The sequence below is a fragment of the Leopardus geoffroyi genome, chromosome B4 (assembly GCF_018350155.1).
Source record: "Leopardus geoffroyi isolate Oge1 chromosome B4, O.geoffroyi_Oge1_pat1.0, whole genome shotgun sequence".
NCBI lineage: Eukaryota > Metazoa > Chordata > Mammalia > Carnivora > Felidae > Leopardus > Leopardus geoffroyi.
The window spans coordinates 70,140,807-70,166,761 of record NC_059341.1 but is presented as its reverse complement, the minus strand read 5'-3'; the positions used below and the strand labels follow the sequence as shown (position 1 = coordinate 70,166,761).

Sequence of the window (25,955 nt, the reverse complement as noted above, 5' to 3'; positions counted from 1 at the left end):
CTGGGGCGCCTGGGTGGCTCAGTCAGTTAAGTGTCTGACTCTTGATCTCAGCTCAGGTCATGATCTCAAGGTTCGTGAGTTCAAGCCCGCATGAGGCTCTGTGCTTACATCGTGGAGCCTGCTTGGGATTCTGTCTCTCCTTCTCTCTGCCTCTCCCCTGCTGTGCTCTCTGTCTCTCTCAAAATAAATAAACTAAAAAAAATTTAAAACAAAATCATCTTAGAAACCTAGAAATAGAGGCACCTGGGTGGCTCAGTTGGTTAAGCGGCTGTCTCTGGATTTCAGCTCAGGTCATGATCTCATGGTTCGTGAGTTTGAGCCCCATGTCAGGCTCTGTGCTGACAGTGCAGAGCCTGTTTGGGATTCTCTCTCTCTTCTCTCCCTCTCTCTGACCTCCCCTGCTGTCTCACTCTCTCAAAATACAAAACAAAAAGAAACCTAGAAATGGTAGCCAAAAACACTTTGAACACTTTGCATTGATACATTATTTTTTTTTTTTTCCTTTTTAGTGTTTATTTGAGAGAGACAGAGCACAAGCAGGGCAGGGGTAGAGAGAGAGAAGACATAGAGTCTGAAGCAAGGTCCAGGCTCCGAGCTGTCAGCACAAGAACCTGATGCAGAGCTTGAACTCAGGAACTGCAAGATCATGACCTGAGCTGAAGTTCGAGGCTTAACTGACAGAGCCACCCAGGTGTCCCTATTCTATTCACTTTTTAATTACCTGTACTCCTATTCTGCTCCCTCTTTGTCTCATCTGTGCTCTTCCTTCCCATACCAGAAACCACTCTTTTCACATGGATTTTTGGCAAACAGATTTATTATATATTTCTGTTTAACAAACCATCCCAAAAGATTTGCTCACAGTTTCTGTGAGTCAAGAATTTGGAGCAGCTTAGCTTAATAGTTCTGGCTCAGGATTTATCATGAGGTTGCAATTAAGATGTCAAATGAGGCTGCCGCATCTGAAGGCTTGACTCAGCTGCGGCATCTGCTTCCAAGATGGCGTAGTCACACTGGCTGTTGTTGGCAGAAAGCCTTAGTTCCTTGCTATTTGCACTTCCCCGTAGGCCTGCTTCAGTGTCCTGATGACATAACAGTTGGCTTCTCCCACACTGAGTGATCCGAGAGTGAACAAGATGAAAGTCACTGTGAATTTTATGACCTACCCTCAAAAATCCCACTTAGTGACTTCTGCAGTATTCTTCTGGATACACACATCAGCACTGTTGAGTGTGGGAGGAGACTCTACAAGGGGTGAATGCCAAGAGATAACGAGGCTCAGCAGGGCCATCTTCAAGGCTAGTGCTAGTTGTCGATCTCTACTCTAGAATTGAGCAAAACAAAGGTGAAATAAGCCAAGTAGCTTTTAGTTTTTTCCAAATTGGGACTTCAGAGTCCCATTTTATTTCAAAATGACAATGTGGGGCACCTTGGTGGCTCAGTCAGTTAAGCATCTGACGTTGGCCCAGGTCATGATCTTGTGGTTTGTGAGATCAAGCCCAGCATCATCACACAGCTGACAGCTGCTGACAGCTCAGAGCCTGGAGCCTGCTTCAGATTCTGTGTCTCCCTCTCTTTCTGCCCCTCCCCCCTCCCACTCACACTCTTGTCACTCTCTCTCTCTCTCTCTCTCTCTCAAAAATAAACATTAAAAAAATAGATGTTACATGGGAATGCAAGCTGGAAAACAGTATGATGCAGCCACTCTGGAAGACAGTATGGAGACTCCTCAAAAAACTAAAAATAGAATTACCCTACGACCCAGCAATTGTGCTATTAGGTATTTTTCCAAGGGATACAGGTGTGCTGTTTCAAAGGCACACATACACCCCCATGTTTATAGCAGCACTATCAACAATAGCCAAAGTATGGAAAGAGCCCAAATGTCCATCGATACAGGAATGGATAAAGATGTGGTGTGCGTATATGTATATATATATACACATACACACACAATGGAGTATTACTTGGCAATCAAAAAGAATGAAATCTTGCCATTTGCAACTATATGGATGGAACTGGAGGGTATTTTGCTAAGTGAAATTAGAGAAAAATACCATATGACTTCACTCATATGAGGACTTTAAGAGACAAAACAGATGAACATAAGGGAAGGGAAACAAAAATAATATAAAAACAGGGAAGGGGACAAAACATAGGAGACTCATAAATATAGAGAACAAACTGAGGGTTACTGGAGGGGGTTTGGGGGGGGGATGGGCTAAATGGGTAAGGGGCACTAAGGAATCTACTCCTACAATCATTGTTGGACTATATGCTGACTAATTTGGGTGTCAATTAAAAAAAATAAAATTGTGGGGCGCCTGGGTGGCGCAGTCGGTTAAGCGTCCGACTTCAGCCAGGTCACGATCTCGCGGTCCGTGAGTTTGAGCCCCGCGTCGGGCTCTGGGCTGATGGCTCAGAGCCTGGAGCCTGTTTCCGATTCTGTGTCTCCCTCTCTCTCTGCCCCTCCCCCGTTCATGCTCTGTCTCTCTCTGTCCCAAAAAAAATAAATAAACGTTGAAAAAAAAATTAAAAAAAAAAAAATAAAATAAAATAAAATAAAATTGTGAAAAAAAATAGCAAAAGTAAGGATGGGACTATCATAATACTTGGTGAATCCTAGCTGAAATACTTCACATACATCAGAATCCCTTTGTAAGGGGTTTATGTGTAATTTCAATAATACAAGAAAATACCATCCTCTTTAATCATGACTGGCTAAGCTAGACTCTGTCAATTAAATGACATTGACTTCCCTTAGTAAATTTGCTGCTTTCTTTATAAAATGCAGATTGTGAAGAGAAATGAACAACCACAGGAGGCTCAATTCAAGTTTGTTGTGTCAATTCATTTCAATTCAACAAATGTTTATTGAACACCCACTGGGTATCAAACTTGGTGCTGGAGTAATTGATTCATAATGGTTTGGGTGCTTATTAATTAACAGCATTTGCAATGCTTTCATTATTATATGTGTGATTGGGTGGGGTTCTGAGATAATTAACATTAAAATCCTGTGAATTTCTAAAGGAAGTATACAGAAAGATAAACAAATGTTATTCTCTTTACTCATAACTCTCATTTCTTTTGTAACAATTTTTTGTAACAATTTCTTTTGTAACGAATTTTCTATTCATTAGAAAACTGTGCCTTAAAACTAAAGATGGCACATTCATACTTGATAATAAATGTATATGAAAATCAAGTTTGCAAATTATTTTGAGATTTTACAAAAATCTTGACAAATCAACATCTTCTAGAAAGTTTCTCAGACATGCTAATAAATAAAAGAAAAGATAAAGTTATACGTAAAACCATGAGGCTAAAAAAAATAGATATTACAGAATGACAGAGACAAACTCTTATAAGAATGTATTTCTAAATCAAATTTTAGTGTTATCTTCACAAATTAGTAGCTTTCAGCTTTTTCATATATTAAATTATCTGAAAGACTTCAAAAATAAATAATAGTTTATTATTAATCTTTAATGCTTATTATGTATAACACAATGTGTTAAGATGTTTTCATGTTCACAACTTTCACTCCTCACAATATTGCTTCTCACTGACAAGTGAGATTTTAAGTATCAGAGCAGGATTGCACTCCAGGCAGACTTATTTCAGAACCAGGCTCTTAAACATTATGCCATTGAATCTCAATTTTAAAGTATCCTTGGAACACAGAAGATATATAAGCATACCACAACTTCATGTAAATTAAAAAAACTTAAGGGTACCGGGTGTCATCTGGTTGAGCATCCGATTCTTGATTTCGGCTCGGGTCATGATCCCAGGGTCATGGGATCAAGCCCCATGTCAGACTCTGTGCTGAGCATGAAGCCTGCTTAAGATTCTCTGTCTCTGTCTCTGTCTCTCTCTCTTTCTTTGCCCCTCTCCCCTGCTCCTGCTCTCTCTGAAAATAAGACATAAAAATAAGGTGTGCTGGGTGGCTCAGTTGGTTAAGGGTCCTTCCTTTGATTTTGGCTCAGGTCATGATCTTGGGGTTCATGAGACTGAGCCCCTGTAGGGCTCTGCACTGACAGTGCAGAGCCTGCTTGGGACTCTCTTTCTCCCTCTCTCTTTGCCACTCCGTCTCAAAACAAATGAGTAAAACATTAAAAAAATAAAGTGATTAAAAGTATTTTAAAAAATAGTTATTTATAATAAGTCACATCTATGAAAGATAATTGTTTACTAAGTTTTTATAGAGCTCATAGACTTGAACTATAAATCAGGTTCTCCAAATTTTATGGTTATTTTCCTGCCCTTAAGTTCTGCTAACTTAAAATTATAATTTGCTGAAATGGTAACAAGTAATGGCTTATTCAGATAATTCTAGATATTCAGATTGAATATGACCCTAAATTATAGATAATTTCTTAGGCTGTTTCTTTTACTCTCAGATTCTTCATGAACCTTGACTCCCTACAATGTTGAGAGTTTGAATATTTCAGATTGAGGCCGTGACAAATGTAATATTAATTAGTTTTCTGGTTAATCTTAGTGGGAAAGTCAATCTCTTGGCTATCTGGCTTTTTCTTAAACTAAAATTAACTTTTTTTGTATTGCACCCTAAGTCAACATATTCGTGCTATTCAAGATGCTAAACATACTGCTCAGATATGCATACTACTTGAGCAAGTGTTAGAAATCGCAGAAATGATCATTTCAGATGTTATTAGTGTCTTGAAGAAATGTAAACACTTTTTCCTGCAACAGCTTATATTAAGGTAGAAAATATATTCAGTATTTTCTTTGTGTAGAAAAGATATTATGACCATTCTGATAATAATCAAAGTTGGGAGGTGTATTTTTGATTGCTAGCTATATACATTGAGGTCTAAAGCAATATATGGATTAGGCAAGTAATTCTAACCTCTTTTATAAAAACTGCATACCTACACAAATAGCTGGTATTCTGTCAGTACTGATCCCAGCCCACTTGTGCATAGTTCACAGTTTTTAATATAGTTTCACTCTACCGGCGGTACCTTTTCTGTAGGTTGGGGTATCAATGATAAATCAGTCCTTGGTCACTTCTCTGTCAGATAGATTGTCTGTGATATAACAAGAACTGATTGATATTTTTTCATATTTGTGGTTCTAACTGTAAAGCAAAAAATCTAGTGTGAACATGTAATAGTATTAACTCTTCTACATTATACATTATTAATACTATACATTGCCCAGCTCTACCATTTATTAAAAGGATTTTGTGCCTTATGCTTTCTCTTCAAACATGTCATCAACTTTGTGAATGTGTTTTTTAAAGCTTCTCTTTATAATGTTTTTGCTATTATAAGTACAACTATGAATGATGCCTTTGTGGTTTTAGACTTATCTGTTTTTAGTGACAGAATGAATCAGTTTTACACTGAAGACTGTATTTTGTTTTTGTTTTGTAAAAACTTATTTGGTTTGCCAATAATTCTGAAAATTATTCAAAAGCTTTGATACTTCGTGGCACTTTTTGACAAAGGATTATATTGTCACTAGAGGCAAAAGAATGCTGGTTTATTAAAACCAGTTTTTAGATATTTATCAGTACACTTTAATTTTCTAGGTACTAGTGCACACATTAACACTTGCAGATTCACCTGCCCTAATCACTCTGATTGACATTCTGTGTTCTGTTGAAATCTCTCGCTCAGTGTTTACTTTACATCATTATTCTGAATTTTGGCATTTCTGGAATTATTTTCATCTCTACTTTTATGAGTTTGGATTTTTACAAAATAACAGAATTTCTGTGAAAAATCATAATTGATCTTTTTAAATTTGTGATTATATCGGAGTGCTTTTACTTGATTGACTGATAGGGCCCACTAGTGGTACACAGACCATACTTTGGGAATGTTGTGCTAAGCTGTTCTAAGAACACAGGAAGTAACAGGTCTGGGTGGTAAAAGTAAAGGAGAGGTAAAATGAAAGGAACAATACTACTGTCTGATGATGACTTTGAAAATCAGTGTCTTAACCCACACTGGACCAAGAAGCAGAGGAAAGGCAGTAGGGCAAAGGAATAAGGAGAGACAAGACACAGTAAACTGTGCAACAGGAATAACTGACAGCACAAAATAAAGGTGAACACTACAGAGGAGCAAAGAAATACCAACTAGAACAGCTGTATGAGGACATTAAGTGAAGGACATATCAAGCATTTACTTCAGTCACTTGAAGCCTGGGACAGCTTGTCCCACACTAAAGGTGCTATAATCTGATGGCTAATTTGTTGTAGTCCAGTAGTGAGCTAAGTCAGTACCATAACTTCTTTGTAATACGTAAAGTTTCAGTGGTGTATCAAAGAAACCTTCCTCCAGGATAGACACTAGATTTTCTGTAACATATGGCATCTTGTTACTTGGAATGTTAGTAGGTGTCAATACCTATATTAGTTATCTGTTGGAACATAACAAATTCCCTCAAAACTTAGCTGCTTAAAACAACAAGTATTAATTACCTCACAGTTTCTGCCAGTCAGGAATCTGGGTGTAACTCATGTGGGTCCTCTGATTCAGGGTCTCTCACAGGCTGCAGGCATCTCAAAGCATGCTTGGGGGAGGAATTACTTCCAGCCTGTTGGCAGGCCTCAGTTCCTCTGTTGACCAGAGGCTTCCACTGTTCTTTGTCATGTGAGCCACTCTGTAGAGAGTCCACAACATGGCAGGAGAGTGTGAGCAAGATGGAAGCTAGAGTCTTCTAGTAACCTGATTTTGGAAGTAGCATCAATTAATTTTGCTATCTCTGTTTGTTAGAAGCGCTTTATTAGATCCAGCCTACTGACAGCGAGGGGATTAGACAAGAGCATGAATACCAGGAGGTAGGGCTTATTGGGAACCAACTCAGAAGACTGCCTGACACAATAATTGCCTGCCATTTTCATGAATGAGTAAATGAATGAAGGAAAAGAGAGAAACTTAGGAAAAATAGCTTGTACCAATAAGTCCTCCATAAATATAGGTTGCAAGAATGGAAAGTCAACCATAAATAAAAGAAAATTAATTTCCAGGTAAGATTTGTTTTAGCTAAAAATAGACCTATTTTGGTCAATAAGTGTGCTATCCATATCATATCATATATGGACATATAAGTTCATATCATAAAAGAAAGGCTTGGAAAATATGAGTGATGTTTTCTACAGACTTTAAAATCAAATAACATCTTTTAATCTTGCCAGTGTCTTTATTTAGAAAAAGAAGAGCATCTAGATTTGATGTTTTTTAGTCATTGGTTTTCAACCTTTCCTAAACGTTGGCATCACCTTGGAAACTGGAAAAATGAGCCAAAAAAGGATACCTGGGCTCTAACCCAGGCTAAATAAATCAGAGCCCCTAAAAGTCAGGCCCCGACAGGGATATATTGCTTTAAGAGCTCATCAGGAGATTACAATGTGTGGTCAGGGTTAAGAACCCTGCTGATTGTTTTAAAAAATTGTTTTTAATTGATAAATAGTTGACATTAGTGTCAGGTTTACAACATAGTGATTCAGCAATTATGTATATTAGGAAATGCTAACCACCCTAAGTGTAGTTACCATCTGTCACGTAGTTATTAGGATATTATTGACTATATTCCCTATGCTATGCTTTTCATCCCTGTGACTTACTTATTTTATAACTGGTAATTTAAGTGGTTCTTTTTTTTTTTTTTTTTTTTTTAACATTTATTCATTTTTGAGAGAGAAAGAGACAGACCATGAACGGGGGAGGAGCAGAGAGAGAGGGAGACACAGAATCCAAAGCAAGCCCTAGGCTCTGAGCTCTCAAGCAGAGAAGTCATGAAGCCAAGACTTAGAAACTGTGAAGTCATGATCTAAGCTGAAGTCAGACACTTAACCGACCAAGCCACCCAGGAGCCCCTAAGTAGTTCTTAACAGGAGGGTTTGAGTATGTACCCTTTCTCTGGTTTCATATAAATTGAAAAGGAGATAATTTTATGAAGAAACTGTCTTCATTCAGCATCTGTTCAGTATGTCCATGGCGCTTGTGGGGGCTAAAAAAATGTAAGTAGTTTAAAAATGGGAATAAGTTATATTTCATTATATAGTTATATGTGCATTTAATATGATAATCTGACATAGTCTACATGTGCTATCAGGTTTCAGAGAGGGGAGAGATGTATATAGACCAGAGTAGTTAAGGCTATTTGGAAAAGATGGGATCCAGGATGCATTAGGAAAGTACAATTCGAAATGTAGTAACTTGCTTTACTGGACAGATCCAAATCCTGGAGTCTGATTTGGAGAGATCTGACAACGTAGCCAGCCAGCACTTTGATCTTATTCTGTAGGCCAGTGACAGTATGAGCAACTCAGAAGCTTTGAAAAATACCAGGTTTAACTCCTGAGGGTGTTAATTCCATTGGTCTAGGTGGGGCCCAAGTATTGTAATTTTTATTAGACTCCTTGTGATGCTAATGTATAGCCAGGCTTGTAAAAACTGCCTTAGGATCACTTAGGGTCCCTGGAAATTTTTTAGTAGGAGGATTTAACATTGACCTATCCATTAAAAACACATTGGATTTTTTTTTTTTTTTTTTTTTTAATTCTGCAGGCACAGGGCAAACAGCAGTGAACCAGATGAAACAGGAAAATGTCCCCGTTTATAATTATGGGGGTGATAGTGAGCTTATATTCCTTTCTGGTAGAGGAAGACAGGCAATAAGCTAATAATGTATAACATGGTAAGTAGAAACAAGTGCTTTGAAGAAAAGAAAGCATACGGAGAGAGACAGAGTAATGGGCAGAGTGGGGAGCAGAGTTGGAGGGGAGAGTGTTATTTTATTTCAGGTTAGGAAAGACTTAACTGACAGCTGGCATTTGAGCAGAGACCTGGAAGAAGTGAGGGAGTGAATAGGCAGAGGGGAATAATAAGTAGGGGAAATCCTCAGGCAGGAGTAGAAGGCCATTGAGGTTGGATATTATGGACTAAATTGTGTCCCCTCCCCGTAAATTTATATGTTGAAGTCTTAATCCCCAGTATGCTATATTTGGAGATAGGGCTTTTAGGAGGTAAATCAGGTTAAATGAGGTCATAAAGATTGGTGAAAGGTGTGATAGAATTAGTGGCTTTTTATAAGAAGAGGAAAAGGGTGATCTCTGTCTTTCTCTACTATGTGAGGATACAGTGAGAAAGAGGCTCTCTGCAAACCAGAAGGAAAGCACTCACCAGAAGCCATACCCTGCTGGACCTTGATTTTGGACTTTGTAGCCTCCAGAACTGTGAGAAAATAAATTTCTGTTGTTTAAGCCACACGGTTTACAATATTTGTTGTGGCACCCCAAGCCAACTGAGACACAGGAATAGAGGTTTCCGGAGGGGAGATTAAAGAAGATGAGGTGGAGAGAGAGACTGAATCATGTAGGGTTTCAGACTAGAGCAAGAATTTTGGATTTTATTTTCAATTGCCATATACTCTGGTTGCCAGAGTGTAACAAGGGGGAAGGGGTTTAGATGGGGAAGAGGAACCCAATGAATGGTTTTAAGCAGAGGAATGATATAATTTGAGTGATATAATTTGATTTATATCTGGAATGATCACCTGGCTGCTTTGTGAGAGAATAGTCTAGAGCAAAGCAGTTGAAGAATCAGGGGCAAGTGGAAATACAAGGGTGGGATCAGTGGGGTTGGTGAGAAATCCAATTCTCGATCTATTTTGAAGGTAGAGTGGAAAGCATTTGCTGGTAAATTAGATGTGAGTGTGAGAGAAAGTGGAGAATGAAGACTGCTACCATGTGTTTGGTCTGAGCAACTGGAAAAATGGAGTTTACCAAGATAGGAAGACTGTGAGAGACTGGAAGAGTGGAAGAAGGAACGAATCAGAAGTAGTTTTGAATAAGCTAAGTTATTTTGAGTTGCTACTAGACATTGAAGTGAAGATGTTAAATAGGCAGTTGGTTATGTAAGTCTAGGGTTTAGGGGAGACATTGGGGTTGGTGATACAAATTTTGGAGTTGTATAGATCAGTTCTCAACCTTGGATGCATTGATTTATCTCAGGATTGGGGCATTTTTTAATTTGATTACCAGTTAGGTTAAACATTTTTAAAAACCGCTTTTATTGAGGTATAACTGACATACAGTATACTGCACACAATTAAAGTGTACGATATGATAAGTTTTGACATACGAATATACTTGTGAAACCATCACCACAGTTAAGATAGTGAACATATCCATCATCACCAGAAATTTCTTTGTACCCCTTTTTAATTCTTCCCTCCTGTGCCTACCTCTTTCCCATCCTCAGTTGCTAGGCAACTATTGATTTGCTTTCTCTATATTAGTTTGCATATTCTAGAATTTCATAGATGGAATCATAACAGTGTATATAGTCTTCTGTGGCCTCTTTAAGCATAATTGTTTTGATATTCAGCTGTGTTGTTGAGTGTGTCAGTTCATTCCTTTCTGTTGTTGAGCAGTATTTCATTATATGAATGTACCATAATCTCTTGGTGGACATTTGGTTTGTTTTCAGTTTTTGGCCATCACAAATAAAGCTGCTGTGAACATTCATAAAGAAGTCTTTGTATGGATATATATTTCCTTCTCTGGTTAAATATCTTAGGGTGGAATGGATCACAATTTTTTCATGTTTCAACATGAGGGGTTTTGTGTGTGTGTGCATGTGTGTGTGTGTGTGTGTGTGTGTGTGTCCTTGGGGAAAGCTCTTATGCCCAGAAAAGATTATTCAGGGACTACTATGATTATTAAAATTAATGTTCAATGTAGTAGTTTCAGTTAAAAAAAATTTAGTTTTTTCTTAAGTTATCTGTTCATTTTTACAAATCTTATTCTACTTATAAAATTTAACAATATTTAACTCCCCTCCCCCCCCAGGCATAGTTATTTTTAAAAAGTATTGTAAATTAATTCTAATGTGGAGCCTGGGCTGAGAACTATTGTACAGATGATATTTAAGGCAAGGACTGAATGAGGTCACCCTGAATAGCACTTCTTGAGTTTTGTGTGCATAAAAAATATCTGTAGTTCTTGGGCAAGGTCTGCAAATCTGCATCTGTACTAGTCTCCTCAGTGCTGATACCTTGGTTTGGTTAGTGGACCACACCATGAGTAGCACTGTCGTTGAGGGTTAACGTAGATAGAAGAGATACCTGAAGACTGAGTCCTGATGCACTCCAAATTTTAGAAATTGTAAAAGAAGGAAAAGAACCAATAATTGAGACTGGGAAAGAGTAGCCAGTGATGCAGGAGAAAAATTGTGTGGCATTCTGGAGGCTTGTGAAGAAAGTTTTACCCGAAATAAAGGAGTGATAAACTCAGTCAAATGCAGCTTTTGAAAAGACTGAGCAAGGAATGAACTACAGTTGACCAGTGGATATGGTAAAGTGATTGTTGGTGATCTTGAAAGTAATGGTGTTAGTAAAATGGTAGGGACAAGAGCCTGATGGAGGTGAGCACGTTCAGAGAATGGAGGAAAGAGGTGTTGAAAGTGACTATAGACAAACCATTTGATGCTTATAGTAGAAAGGAGAACAGAGAAATGGGGCAGTAGCTAAAAAGGTATGTGGACTTAGGGGAAGAGTTGTTTTTCCTTTCTTTTTTTTAAGGTAAGAGCTACTGTTTTGTGTTTGTATGTTGACAGGGATAACCTATTTACAGAAGGAAGTATCACTGAAGCAGGAAAGAAAGGAGGTCATTAGCAGGAATGGTGTCCTGGAGAAGGGATAAGGGATAGAGGCATGGCTGTGATTGGTAATAGGGATAGGGAAGTTAGAGGATATGGGCACAGATAGGAGATTGTGGAGATTTCATCAAATAGCTTCTGTTCTCTCTGAAATAAGAATCAAGGTCACCCCGTATAACATGGCACACAGTAAAAGTAAATTCAGTGCTCGGAACAGTGATTTGAACAGTTTAATAAAAATTTGTTAAATAAATGAATGTAAGGAAGAGTAATCTTGGATTGGAGGGGAGAAGACAAAAGTCCATCAAGTAGATAATATAGAAGGCTGTGCTTGGGTTGGGTGAGAGTGGTAACCATGAGAATGGTAAGGGGAAGCCATTCCAATAATGCGAAAGAAAAAATTGAAAAGACTTGATATTTGTTTGCCTGAGGAGAAGGAAAAGTGAGGAGGACCTGTTTGAACTCTAGAGAGTGTCTTTAGTCTTTCAGATTAAGGGAACTGTGGTGGTGGTTATTGATTTGAGGGGTTTGTCAGATTTAATTATTTGAACACTCTAACCTAGTTTTTCTAAAAGCTGATGTAGTCATTTATTTTGTCTCTCCTTACCAAGACCTTCTTAGTAGCTGCCAAAGAATCAAGTCTCCCCTGCTGCTACTTCCCAGGAGTTTAGTAGGGAAAAATATGTTCAGGGTTTTTGCAGAAGTGTTTGATGTTGAAAATTAAATACAGACCTTAAAGTAAAAACTCTTCAGAATACTCAGATTCTTGAAATGATGAAGACTATTGTTCCTTGCATTTTGTAAACACACTGAGGCAAGTGACAAGAAGAAAGAGTATGTAGAATCTGAGGTGTAAATTTAAGTGGTATAGTGTGAATACCTTGTACCAGTGGTTTTTGACTAGTATTTCTCACAGCCATACTTCAGGGATAACTGGGAGGTTGGAGGATGAGCACTGAGCAGATGTGGGTTCAGGAGTCTCCACAGCAATTTCAAGTAGAAGTTAGGTTTTGTTTTTGTTTTAGTTTAATATATTGACATTCCTTGTAAAATTTTGTTAGCATAATGATTCTTCTGGAAAAACAATAACAAAGAATTTGAGTATCATTACTATCAGTAATATTTGAATTTTGCTGGTAAGTCAAATAGTGCTAGTATTAGCAGAGTAGATTATTTCATATTTTGAAGGTGGAGAAAACCACTTAGTAAGAACTTTTATTTTTTGATTTAGTAATAAATTTTTATAGAAAGCAGACATGTACATTAAACCCTTCATTTCATTTTCATGAAAAAGAAGTAATTGCTCAGAAGATGACAACAGCAAATTTTTCAAGAAAGTGCATTCTCAAAAGTTGGCACCTCATCAAATCAGTGTCCATATGATTGTTTAATAGTTGTATTTATTATGCATCATGTTTAACTGGTATTTTTAATGATCATTAATATCGAGATACAAGATCTGTACTAGTGCTGGGGATACAAAAATAAGTGAGATTACTGATCTCTTCTCATGTAGGGATAAGAATCCAGTTGCTGGGGAGATAGAACACAGCCATGGAAGGATCAACAGCATTACAGAGGAGTGTAGAAGACCAGGATTCTGCAGAAGTGCTGCAGGGGCTCCACAAATACTTGATGCACATTTCTTTTAAAAATATTTTATCATTAAAAAAATCTAAAATAACATGTTACATAAATGGGTTCTGTGCAACAAATAGACCATGCATGGAAGGAAAACCGCTAAAGCTAATTATTTTGCAGATTAGCTCATTCTTTTGTTTTGTTTGTTTTTTTACAATTGTAAAATAAAGTAGCAAATCCTTTATTTGTGTTTCTTGAAACTGTGAAAAGAGAGCTCTAGCAACTTTTTTTTTTTTTAATTTTTTTTTTTTCAACGTTTATTTATTTTTGGGACAGAGAGAGACAGAGCATGAACGGGGGAGGGTCAGAGAGAGAGGGAGACACAGAATCGGAAACAGGCTCCAGGCTCTGAGCTGTCAGCACAGAGCCCGACGCGGGGCTCGAACTCACGGACCGCGAGATCGTGACCTGGCTGAAGTTGGACGCTTAACCGACTGCGCCACCCAGGCGCCCCTCTAGCAACATTTTTTTAGTTATTCCCTCTTCCACCTCTTCCACCTCTGTCCTCACATAATAGTTTTGCTCCCAACCTACAGTTCTCAAAACCTCTTCAACCCCCACAACCCAACAAAACAAAACCTCTCTCATTAGTGTCTTTCTAATTTCCTTCTTATTCTCCATCACAAAATCTCAAAAACGGATTTATTAAAAAAAAAAAAAAGAAAAAAAAAAGATCTACTTCAGAAAGCCTGGGAGAGAAAGAGTCTTTGAGCAGGCTGCAGAATGCTCCCCTAGACTACAGGAGAAATCTGAGAAATCCAGGGAGTTCACACTGAGTGATTTATATCCTTTTGTGCTTGTTAACCCTTTATAGGCTACATGGTGCTAGAGCTCTCTGATAAGTCTTCAAATGATAATATACTAGATGAATTTTTCCACAAACCCAAGAAACAGTACAGAACGTTATATTTTTAAGGACAAAAAGGAAACAGGGTTTCTCACGTGAGTAGTTATTCAACAGAAAGGATTTTATCATGCAATATTTTGCAACAATGAACCTGAGCCATCTTGTTTTGCTGTAAAGACATGTGATTGTATTCTTTCATCTTCTCTGATATTTGGCATCAAAATTTACGTGATATGATTCATAAGTACATTCTGAAGGATAGGCACCTAGTCTAAAAATGAAACCATAATTTTGGAGCAAAGAAAATGGTTGTCCTCTCTTCAAAAAATTACGAGCCATCACGGTTTTCAAAGTAAAATGTTCTGATAATGCCAGTGCAAGAAGTGGAAGCAAAGATAAGCCAAAATCTAGTAGAGGTGTGTTTGAAATCATGAAATCAGTATTACAAGGTAAGTATAGTCCTAAGATTAGGCCTAGTAGCTGATGAGGAGTTAGTCAAATTAAAAAAAACTTTATCTATGGATATGAGGGAGATCTGGCTGTGACATCTGTCACCCCATTGATCGCTAGGGTTGATTTGGCTGATCTGGCTGGCTAGGTGGGTGTCCCCTTCCTCCCTCACCGCTCCATATGCGTCCCTCCCGAAGCTGCACGCTTCTTTGAAGAGGACGACCTTCTGGATAGAGGAGGACCGTTTGGTCAAGGGTATACGAGTAGCTGCACTCCCCTGCTAGAACCTCCAAACAAGCTTTCAAGGTCCATTTGTAGGAGAACGTAGGGTAGTCAAGCTTCCAAAACTCCAGAAACATCCAAATGAGGCACTGCACATGGCAGTCTGCTTTTCTTTAATAAATAAATAAATAAATAAATAATAAATAAATAATAAATCTTTACCTATTTCAGGTCTATATACCTTTAAAACCACATTATTACAGAATAGAAATTTGGGTTTAGTATGTTTTTCAAGTCTTAGTAAAATTTTTAACATTGAATTTTATTACTTTTTCTTCTGTACATTATTCATAAAATGACTTAAAGTATTTTTTATTTTTATTTTTTTAACTGTATTTATTTATTTTGAGAGAGAGACAGAGCAAGTGCTCATGAATGGGGCGAGGCAGAAAGGGAGGGAGTGGAGAGAGAATCCTAGCCAGGCTCCACACTGTCAGCCCAGAGCCAAGTGCGGGAATCGATCTCACGAACTGTAAGATCATGGCCTGAGCCAAAATCAAGAGTCAGAGACTCGATCACCTTTAAGGTGCCCCTTAAAGGATGTTTTTTAAAAAGACCCATGTTGGGGCTCCTGGGTAGCTCAGTCGGTTAAAGCGTCCAACTTGGGTTCAGGTCATGGTCTTTCAATTGGTGAGTTTGAGCCTCGAGTAGGGAACTGTGCTGACAGCTCAGAGGACACGAAAGCAGCCTGGAGCTGCTTCGGATTCTGTGTCTCCCTCTTTCTCTGCCCCTTCCCCACTCGTGCTCTCTCTCTCTCTCTCTCTCTCTCTCTCTCTCTCAAAAATAAACATTAAAAAAATTAGGGGTGCCTGGGTGGCTTAGTAGGTTAAGTGTTGGGGTCATGATCTCATGGTTTGTGAGTTCGAGCCCCAAATGGAGCTCTGCACTGACAGGGCAGACTGCTTGGGATTCTCTCTCTTGCCTTCTCTCTGCCCCTCCTCCTTCTCTCCGTATCCCTCTCTCTCTCTCTCTCTGTCTCTCAAAAAATAAAATAAAAACTTAAAAAAAGAACACTAAAAAAAAAGGCCCATGCTGATGGCTCTTTTTCCCGGTGTACTGACAGTTTAAACAAAAACTAAAGTTCTCTTCACCCTGTTTATAATAAATTCGCTTTCTGTTTTCTCTATTACAACACTTGTTTTTCTTCTTGGTACTTTTGACAAAACTTACCTTTTTTTTAGTTTACTTTTTTATATGGTTTCTATCTGATCTGCTAAGTAAACTCTGTGAGCACACAGACTATGTTTGTCTTACCCATTGTGAACCTCCAGCATCTTACCTATACCTGACTCATGTAAGTGTGCAATACATTTTTTAAACAAAACAAGGTAGCTGCTTATAAAATCTACTTTGGTTAGTTTTTTTGGTTTTTGTTAGCAGTATATTGACAGACTTACAAGTTTCAGCTGTTTTTACTCATTGAAATTGATTATATTGCTTCACTTTATCATATATTTTAGTGTCCTGAAGACTGTTTCTTTTGGATCTATGAGTTACGCTGCTTCTCTTAGAAAATAACCAGTAAATGTTTTATATCTTAATTTGTTTTGCTTGTCCAAATTAACAAAGTAAATTGTGATGAGGTTGATCAAACTTGAAACATTTTTTTCTTAAAGTATTTAGCGCATAGAATTTTTGTTATGGGGTAGTGGGGATAGAAGGCAGACACATAGTTAGAAATGGCGTATACCAAGCAACAGGTACCGGTCTTCTACACACATGGAAGATCAAGAAGCTCCGAAAAATATTTCATTCTCATGGTAGATTATTATTGTTGTTGAAATTTCACCTTTTTCTATGTTACAGGAAATCAACATACCTGTAAAATATTACACAGTGTATTTGGGCTATTTATGAAGGATACGTAGAGACATGTGGAGATCCCCCAATTTTTGAATATCATATTTCACAAGTTACAGCATAGTCATGGCATTATGTAAATAAGATGACAATAGAATGCAGTTGAGATATGGTAATTTACTAACGAGGACTTTGTCCCCCTTTTTACAGAATCTTTGGCATTATAGGTGTATTGTCAAAACCATGAATGAATGATAAATCCCTGTATATAAGAAGGCATATCTAAAAAATGTCACCCTGCTCCTTATTTTCTGAGTTACCAATCTGCTACCTCTAAAATTTCCTAGTATCCTCTAGATTTTTCTCATTAAGTAGAAAATGGATCATAGTTTAAACCTACTTATTTATTGAAAAAAATTTTAATGTTTATTTTTGAGGGAGAGAGAGAGAGCAGAGGAGGGGCAGAGAGTGATGGAGACACAGAATTCAAAGCAGGCTCCAGGCTCCAAGCTGGCAGCACAGAACTTGACATGGGCCTCGAACTCACAAACTGAGAGATCATGACCTGAGCCGAAGTCAGATGCTTAACCAACTCAGCCACCCAGGTGTGGACCCCCAGCTTTCTTAATATCCCTGGAGATATGAGGGCTTTCTTTTCAGTAGGGCATGGTGAGGGTGAACTTTATGATATGTTGAAAAGGTAAGCTGTGTTCCCCCTACCTTCAGTGAAAGATCTTTAAAGCACATTCAGCCTCTAGAGAGCAGCAGAGAATTTCATTTCAGTAATTAACCTATATGTATACTTGCGTATTTATATTTTGTGCTGCTTTTTTCCCAAAGTTGAACCAGATCAAATAACCCTAGAACAATGGAGTTTTAGGTAAATCATAATCTTTAAGTAACAATCAGCCATCATTAAAATAAGAATAAAGGAATGGAGCATTACACATTTAGGAAAGTCTAAGATGAAAAGAGAGAGAAACAGGTATAACTACTCAAGAACAGAAATAAATAACATTTTTCTTAAGGGAAAAGGGAACCACTATAGATTTGTTGGTGATTGAAAGATAACAAAATCAATAACAACATTAGTTACAGAGATTAGATGGTGGTTTATTACACCACTAATCTTGCATTCACACTTGCCCAAAGGACTGCCTTGCTTATATTTTATTAAATCTTATAAATTTTTATTTAAATTCTAGTTAGTTAACATAGAAGACAATATTGGTTTCAGGAGTAGAATTCAGTGATTCATCACTAACATATATTTTATTAAATCTATAAATCCAACATAATTAACACCAAGCATGTCAGTACTCCCTATTTAGAGTAGACCTGTTCTTGGCTTTCCTGCAACTGTCTTAGCCCATTTGAGCTGCTGTATCAAAATACCATAAATGAGGTGGCTTATGAGCAACGAACATTAATTTCTCACAGTTCTGGAGGCTGCAAGTTTAGGATCATGGCCCTGGCAGATTAGCTGCCTGATAAGGAGCCACTTCCTCATTGACAGCCATTTTCTTACATGGCAGAAGAGGCAAGGGATCTCTCTGGGGTCTCTTATAAGAGCACTAATCATGAGGGCTATACCCACATGACCCAGTCACCTCTCAAACCCCCCCCCCCCCAACCTAATACTATCACCTTGGAGAGGTAGGATTTTAATAAATGAATTTTGCAAGGGACATGAACATTCAGTACACAGCACCGCCCTTAGAAATTCCCCCCATTTCTTTCAGTTTTATTCCCATTTGGGGGAGAGTTCATTATCCCTCTTACTCAGGTATGCATCCGATTGGGTTTTCCTTATGAAATGTCATCAGGTTCACTGCTTCAATGCCATTCTCCTGACTATCCACAGAATAGACCCTTACTACTATTACTTCACTTCCAGTTTGATGTGGTAGTCTTCTAGCTTGTTTTCCGGTCCAGCCCCTCACCTGACCAGTTTAACTAATTGTTCTTTCTGTGTGCATTTATTAAGTAGTTTGTTCTTAACACTGAGAGTATAACATGAATTTTAAATTCATAACTCATTTAAAAATAAATTATAAATTAACTCAACCATGAGGCTATGAAGCAAATCATGCTCTAATATTTTCAGATTGATGGGCCATATAAAAAAGGGAAATGATTCTAGAAAGATTCTGGAGAGATAACACTTCTTAAATATGAAAAAGACTTGGCAACAGTTACAAGAGACCAGAGTTGGGAAATTAGGATTGTTCCTTTCTCACATAAAAGCAGGAGGGAGGGGGCGCCTGGGTGGCTCAGTTGGTTAACCGTCGGACTCTTGATTTTGGCTCAGGTCATGATCTCACAGTTTGTAAGATCAAGCCCTGAAAGAGGCTCTGCACAGCTCCAGACCCTGCTTGGGATACTCTCTCTCCCCCTCTCTGTCCCTCCCCCAATGGTGCATGTGCTGTCTCTCTCTCACACACACAGAAAATAAATAAACTTAAAAAAAATGGGAGTGAGATGTTGAGGAACAATGTCACATAGTAGATGGATACTCACTTGGGAGACAAATGCTGGAGGTTTGAGGGAGTGATTGATCATGTCATAAAAATATTCTGTACTTAATCACAGCACAAGAATCATGTTCCTGAAAATCTTGATCAGAGAATCCATGATTGAGATATTCAGATCTTACGGGAAAACAGCATTGGGGTTCGCTCATTAACGAATACAGGAAAACCTAGAAAAATATGCTATTTTACTTATAGGCAGTACTAAATAAAGATAATATAAATAAAATGTATATATCTTGTTAGTAATAATGGCCACTACTCAATAACTAACATCAGTTTATTGATAGAAATGTCGGGATTTCTCCTCTGGTTCAAAAAGCATGTAAATTTATTTCAGCGTTTGTAATTTTATTTTAGTTCAATTTAATCACTAAAATTTTTGTTAACTTATTTTGCACTAAATTTTAGGATGGAGGGAGTGACAGTACAATATATATACCATATAATAATATATACTATATACATGTAATAATATGTGTGTGTGTGTGTATACATGTGTATGTATATATATATATACACACAATATATAATGAAGGAAGTTGTTATACCTTCATTTATTATGGAAGGAAGAGATTCAGAGATCCATATTACCTTGGGAGACCAAATGATGACTATACCTCCATTGCATTTTATATCTTGGAATGACTCAATTTTAGGTGATTCACTATTCACTAGGTACTAGTTTAAACAAATATTTTCTCAAACCTGCCACACCTTTGAGCTTTTTTCTTTAAAAAAATTTTTTTTTTAATGTTTTATTTATTTTTGGGACAGAGAGAGACAGAGCATGAGCAGGGGAGGGGCAGAGAGAGGGGGAGACACAGAATCCGAAGCAGGCTCCAGGCTCTGAGCTGTCAGCACAGAGCCTGACCTGGGGCTCAAACCCACGAACTGTGAGATCGTGACCTGAGCTGAAGTCGGATGCCCAACCCACTGAGCCACCCATGCACCCCTGAGCTTTTTTTTCTTTTTCCACTTTACAACATAATTAAAAGATAAATTATTTCTTCCTGCTCTTACTTTACTACTTGTTTACCTCTGTGTAGTGAGTGGTTGATCCTGTCTAGTGAGTAACCTTAGAGACCGTACTCTTTTTTCTTTTTAATTTAATTTGAGAGTATATGTATGTATGCAAGAGGGAGAGACCATGAATCCCAAGCACGCTCCACGCTCCACATGGAGCCCAATACAGGGCTTGATCCCACCACCCTGGAATCATGACCTGAGCCAAAATCCAGAGTCGGATGCTCAACTGAATGAGCCACCCAGGTGCCTGTACAGTACTCCTTTTCTTAAAAAACAAAAACCAAAAAACAAAAAAACATCTTTCTTCCTTGTTAAACTTGATTTTGTCGTTCAACAACAAATACTAAGTATCTAGTATTTTTTCAGAACTGTGCTAGGTACTAAGTTATACAGTGGTGCATAAAGCTGATATCATCCCTTTCCTTGTGGAGATTTACATGCTAGAAAAGGAAACATAATAAAAAACTGCAACTCTTCCAATAATCTCTATGTTCCTCATTTTTTTCCCAAAGCATTTAAATGAACGTTTAAGACTCTGTTTATTTTTTGATTCCACCCACATAATATTGGCTGCATGAGGACAAGGATTTCTGTGTTTTTCTAGAGGAATATTTGTTGGTTAAGAAAGGTATACATAATTAGTTACCATGTCTTTGATTCTACTTCTTCAGCCTGTCTTAAAGAACCCCTCTGCTGCTTCCTTAGTTCAAGCCCTTTTTATTTTTGCCTAATCTATTAAAGTAGCTTTCCTAACAGTTTCCCTGCCACTCTGAGGTACCTTTCCCCTTTATACTGCTGCCAGTAATTTTTGTAAAATTAAATTCTGAATTTCTTCAGTGATATCTCATCTTTTAAGGGTAAGTCAGACTCCTTAGCTTTTTACTATTGGATTCCTTCCTATCTGTTTAGCCTTGTTTTTTTCCTTCATTGCCTTGCCATTCCCTGCTCTCCATCTCAATCTTTATTCGGCACTGGTAACAATATATTGCAGCTCTTCAAGCTTCTTTTTGGGCTAGATCAGAGGCATCAACTAACTCAGAAACCAGTTAGAAATGCAGATTATTAGGCCTACTGAATTGGAAACTCTGGGAGTAGGGCCAAGCAAGCCATAAACAGGCCTTCCCGGTGATCCTGATGTACCTCAAATTTAAGAACCATTGTGTGTGTGTTTTTTTTTTTTTTTCAACGTTTATTTATTTTTGGGACAGAGAGAGACAGAGCATGAATGGGGGAGGGGCAGAGAGAGAGGGAGACACAGAATCGGAAACAGGCTCCAGGCTCTGAGCCATCAGCCCAGAGCCCGACGCGGGGCTCGAACTCAGGGACCGCAAGATCGTGACCTGGATGAAGTCGGACGCTCAACCGACTGCGCCACCCAGGCGCCCCTTGTGTGTGTTTTTAAATATTTATTTTGAGAGAGAGAGTGTATGCGCAGGAGAGGGGCAGAGAGAGAGAGAGGGAGAGAGAATCCCAAGCAGGCCCCAAGCTGTCAGTGCAGAGCCTGATGCAGAGATGACCGGAGCTGCAAGCTTAACCAACTAAACTACCCAGGTGTTCCAAAAAACATTGTTTTAATCCATTTTTTAACAATTTTCCTTCCTTACAAGCTCAGCCATTAATCACCATGCTTTCAATATCACTTTCATTTGTATAACTCTTAATCTACATAATTAACCCTGATATCTGTGTCAACCCTACTTCTTAAATTGTGTTGTACATCTTTCCTGGATATGCTTTCTGTACTTCAGACTCTGTAGGCTCTGAACAAAATTCATTATCCATCTACTGATACCTGTTTACATACTTTGTTTCCTATTTACTCCTTAAAAGGATTCCTCCTTAAAGTTTTGAATTGTAGATAGTGCAGTATTTTCTCATTGGTTTCTATTTTGTCATGGCTTTAGAGGAACAACAACAAAAGATTCTTTAATAACTCTACTGACCAAAATGGGTTCAGGATTTTCCATGCAATAAAATTACTGTTGTTTTGTAGACCAGCTGCTAAAATTTATGTTTATCTTATTCTCCCTTCCCTCACTTTTTCACTCCTCCCATTTTCACTCCCCTCCTCACTCTTCTGTCTCTCATTTTAAGAACTTAGAGATTGTTTACTTCGAATCTTGACCACAGTTGCCCAAGTTCTACCATAAAGCTGGAGGGATCCTTGACAAGTAGAATGACAGTTAGTACTGTCACTAAAGCGTGAAGTGAAGCAACATTTCAGATATCATGGTGCAATTTTTGCAATAGTTTCTCAATTAATGTTTTTTAAGTGAATAAATGAGTGAATAGGCAAGTCTCAAAGGACTAGACAGATCGCCAAGGTCAAAAAAGCACGCTGAGATTGTGGCTAGAGATAAAAGGAACCTTAAAGATTTTAGCAATAAAGAGTGAGAAAATTTGACACTCAAATACTTATTAAATTAAGTGAAAGATTTTAGAGGAAAGAACAAATAGCCATTGTCACAGATGGTTAGGTTAGCTATTTCCTTCTATGAAGGAGAAGGGATATATTTAAATGTTATTTCAGTATAAATTTTCAAGTTTAAATTTTTGAAATTCATGTTTATTTATATGTTTGCTTCCCTATGAGCATTCAGTTTGATATACTTTTTAAAATAATTTTCACATTGACTTATGTAACAGTTATATTCTCATGGTTTGACCATATATCTTGGGCTATAACTTTTAACTGTTATTATGGTTTTGTTTCTGTTGGATAGGAAAGACAGCAATGTGTTTGTGTGTGTGTATGTGTGTAAAATCTGTTAAATTGCACATTAAATTATCTCACATATAAGGATTTTTTGTACTTGAAAATAATGTCGTGTACCTGTATTCTTATAATCAGAGCTAGTCTCATAAAGAATGTATTTTCTTAAGTTATAATAAAAAAAACTTTCTTTTTAACATGCACACAGGAAACCTCGACCTGTCTCCCAGTTGGTTGCACAGCAGGTTACCCAGCAGTTTGTGCCCCCTACACAGTCAAAGAAAGAGAAAAAAGATAAAGTAGAAAAAGAAAAGAGTGAAAAGGAAACAACTAGCAAAAAGAACAGTCATAAGAAAACCAGGTAAATTTGAAGAGTGTTTTATGGCACTTTTGAAATAGTAAAACAAACCATTAATTTAATATTCTCTTTTGAAATTAATCTATTCATATACAGAGTAGAAGAGATTTTATCTCCTTTATTATAAAATATCATGAAAGTGTTTTTCTGAGTTTAAGAAGTATATTAGAAATTAAACACAGAAGCCACCAATATAAGCTTAAATGTAAGGTTTCCTTTCTCTTTCCTTTTCCCTCCCTTCCTTCCTTCCTTCCTTCCTTCCTTCCTTCCTTCCTTCCTTCCTTTTTTAGATTAAAAGACATTTGTGCTTGAGCTATTTCTTTTTTAGTCATAAAGCCAGGAGTGATATTCACAATACTGAACAGATACTTGCATGGGCTTTGACCAGTTAAAATCTTCTTGGGTACAGGCAGAATAGATAATCATGATGCCTTATCAGTGCACATCTGTGGAATAACAGCCTTACATATAACTGAGCCTTAATAGTTATCAGCTTACTCTGTGATACAACTATGTCATTATTGTCTTAAAACATTTATTTTAGTAAAACTTATAAGCTATCTGCAAAATTATGATAAAGCTATAAAAGCACAATTAAGAGACCATTGCTTCCAGAGTATCAGTTTGTCATGTTGAAGAAGATTCATCAATGATTGGTTTGATTAATGTTAATGATTTAAAACATTTAATTATACTTTTTTTTTGGCTAGTTAAACATGAATCTAGAGCCTTAAATATAGATGCATTCATTTTGTTATTTTTACCTGATTTATTCAGTATATGTTCAGAAAGTTGGTAGAAAGAGAAGCTAGTTTAAAATATAATCATTTTTTGTGTTTAGGCCAAGATTGAAAAACGTGGATCGGAGTAGTGCTCAGCATTTGGAAGTTACCGTTGGAGATCTGACAGTCATTATTACAGACTTTAAGGAGAAAACGAAGTCACCGCCTGCATCTAGTGCTGCTTCTGCAGATCAACACAGTCAGAGTGGGTCTAGCTCTGATAACACAGAGAGGGGAATGTCCAGGTCATCTTCACCCAGAGGAGAAGCCTCATCACTGAATGGAGAATCTCATTAAAGTTTATTTTCTCCAGTTTCTTAGTCACTTCTGTCATAACATGCAAATACACAGATTATGCCAAGAGGTACCACATTTTCATGACAAACATATTCATGCACAATCCATAATTTGCGTTTTACATAAGATAGAAATTTGTTAGAATTTATTGCAATCTATGCCTACCAAAAATTTCCAAACTTAACATTTTGGTCTCCACAGTTAAAGGTGCCATGAAAATGTGGTTGAATTATTCATTATGCAGTGTTATTGGTAAGTCTATTTTCACTTTTAGTTTAGTGAATTCTAACACATAATTCTCTACTATTGGCATGTATGAATTTCAATTTTTATAACATAGTGCAAGCTGCCTAAATATGTATTATTTGAGAATTGTGAAACAAATAGTTATATGTATACAAGTCAAAGATCAACTTAATCAACTATTGCTGCAACAGGATTTTCTTAATGGTTATCCTCTTAAATACACCTGCTGGTACTTGGTGTGGTTAAATAGGAAAATTGTTATTAAATAAAGAATTTGTATGAACCGTTGCCAATGTTTTTGACACATTTTACTAAATTATTGTTCCTGAATTATGTTTCTGGTTTTATCTTTGTTTTTGTTTGTTTATCTTTTAAAACATTCATTATTGTAATGTTTTACTAGCAGAGTAGTAAACAATAAAACATTGATTATTTAGCTTTATAATTCAGGTTTAGTCCTCTTGTCATTGAACACTGGTATGTTTTCTGTATGAAATAAAACATTACAGTTCAAATAATTATAAACATTTGGCAAAAACAGAAAAGAAACCTGACATATTTTAAAAGCTGCAATTTTGGAAAAGCTTTAACTTAATAATAGTTTTATCACTGTTGTCTTGCCCCAAACTTGTGCAGGGTCATAGAAGTATGAATCTAATTAATACAGAAATGGGAACTGTTGCACAGACCTGGGAAATAACTAATCTTAAATCAGTTTAATTGGCCTCTTATTAAATATAATGATTTTTATGAAAATCATAGTATCCTATTTTCAGACACAACTGCCAGTTTATGCATTTATCAATATCCTGAAATTTAAAAAATATTTACAGCCCCACTTACTATTATGTAAAATTACCAATAAAATATTTTTATGACTACAGATTTTGCATTTTTGTTTACAAGAAATAATGTGTTTCATGTTGTATTTAAAAATCCAGCCTAGAAACCACACAGTACTTCTCAAATTCTCATAGGGTCTCCTGCTTCTTTTAGCCATTTGCTTAATATGTATCCACCCCTAGGAGACTTCTGGAATATAAATTAACTTAAAAACATAACCTGGATACAAAATACCACTTAAAAACACTATGATTGCATTTGAAGAACAGAAAAAAAAAAAAAAAAACACAAAAAACAAACAAAAAAAAAACAACCTGTAGACCCTGACAGTTGTGTATTTGGTGGTTTCTTGTGGTAATGTAATTTTCCGTTTAATTGCAGTACTTTTTCCAGGCACAATGGGACTGTCTTTTTTGTAAGATGCTAGTTGTGAAGTACAGTTAATTGCATACAGTAAAAGTCTGTGATTAAAACATTTATATACCTCA

The 25,955-nt window shown here is 37.1% G+C and overlaps 1 protein-coding gene and 1 long non-coding RNA gene across 13 annotated transcripts in view; one reads left to right on the top strand and one right to left on the bottom strand.

The window, feature by feature from the left end:
- YAF2 (YY1 associated factor 2) overlaps positions 1-25,955 on the top strand; it is a 75,739-nt gene extending 49,784 nt beyond the window's left edge. For 5 of the 11 annotated variants that reach the window (XR_006709366.1, XR_006709358.1, XR_006709361.1 and 2 more), the window contains one exon: positions 23,150-23,243. Coding sequence is in view for 2 of the 11 variants with exons in the window: in XM_045465822.1 (XP_045321778.1) it covers positions 23,150-23,302; positions 24,141-24,378 (391 nt within the window). In the remaining 9 variants the exon portion in view is untranslated. Of the gene's footprint in view, positions 1-13,164; positions 13,474-23,149; positions 23,303-24,140 lie in introns of those variants that run through there. The other 6 variants (XR_006709367.1, XR_006709360.1, XR_006709359.1 and 3 more) reach the window with 2 other exon arrangements.
- LOC123591478 lies at positions 275-15,200 on the bottom strand. Of its 2 annotated transcripts, none has more exons than XR_006709372.1 (4): positions 14,848-15,200; positions 13,779-13,789; positions 1,800-1,806; positions 275-285 (listed from the first exon to the last, which is right to left on the bottom strand). It is a non-coding gene; the product is annotated as an uncharacterized LOC123591478 (long non-coding RNA). The 2 variants fall into 2 exon arrangements; XR_006709371.1 differs by lacking the exon at positions 13,779-13,789 and adding an exon at positions 10,234-10,245.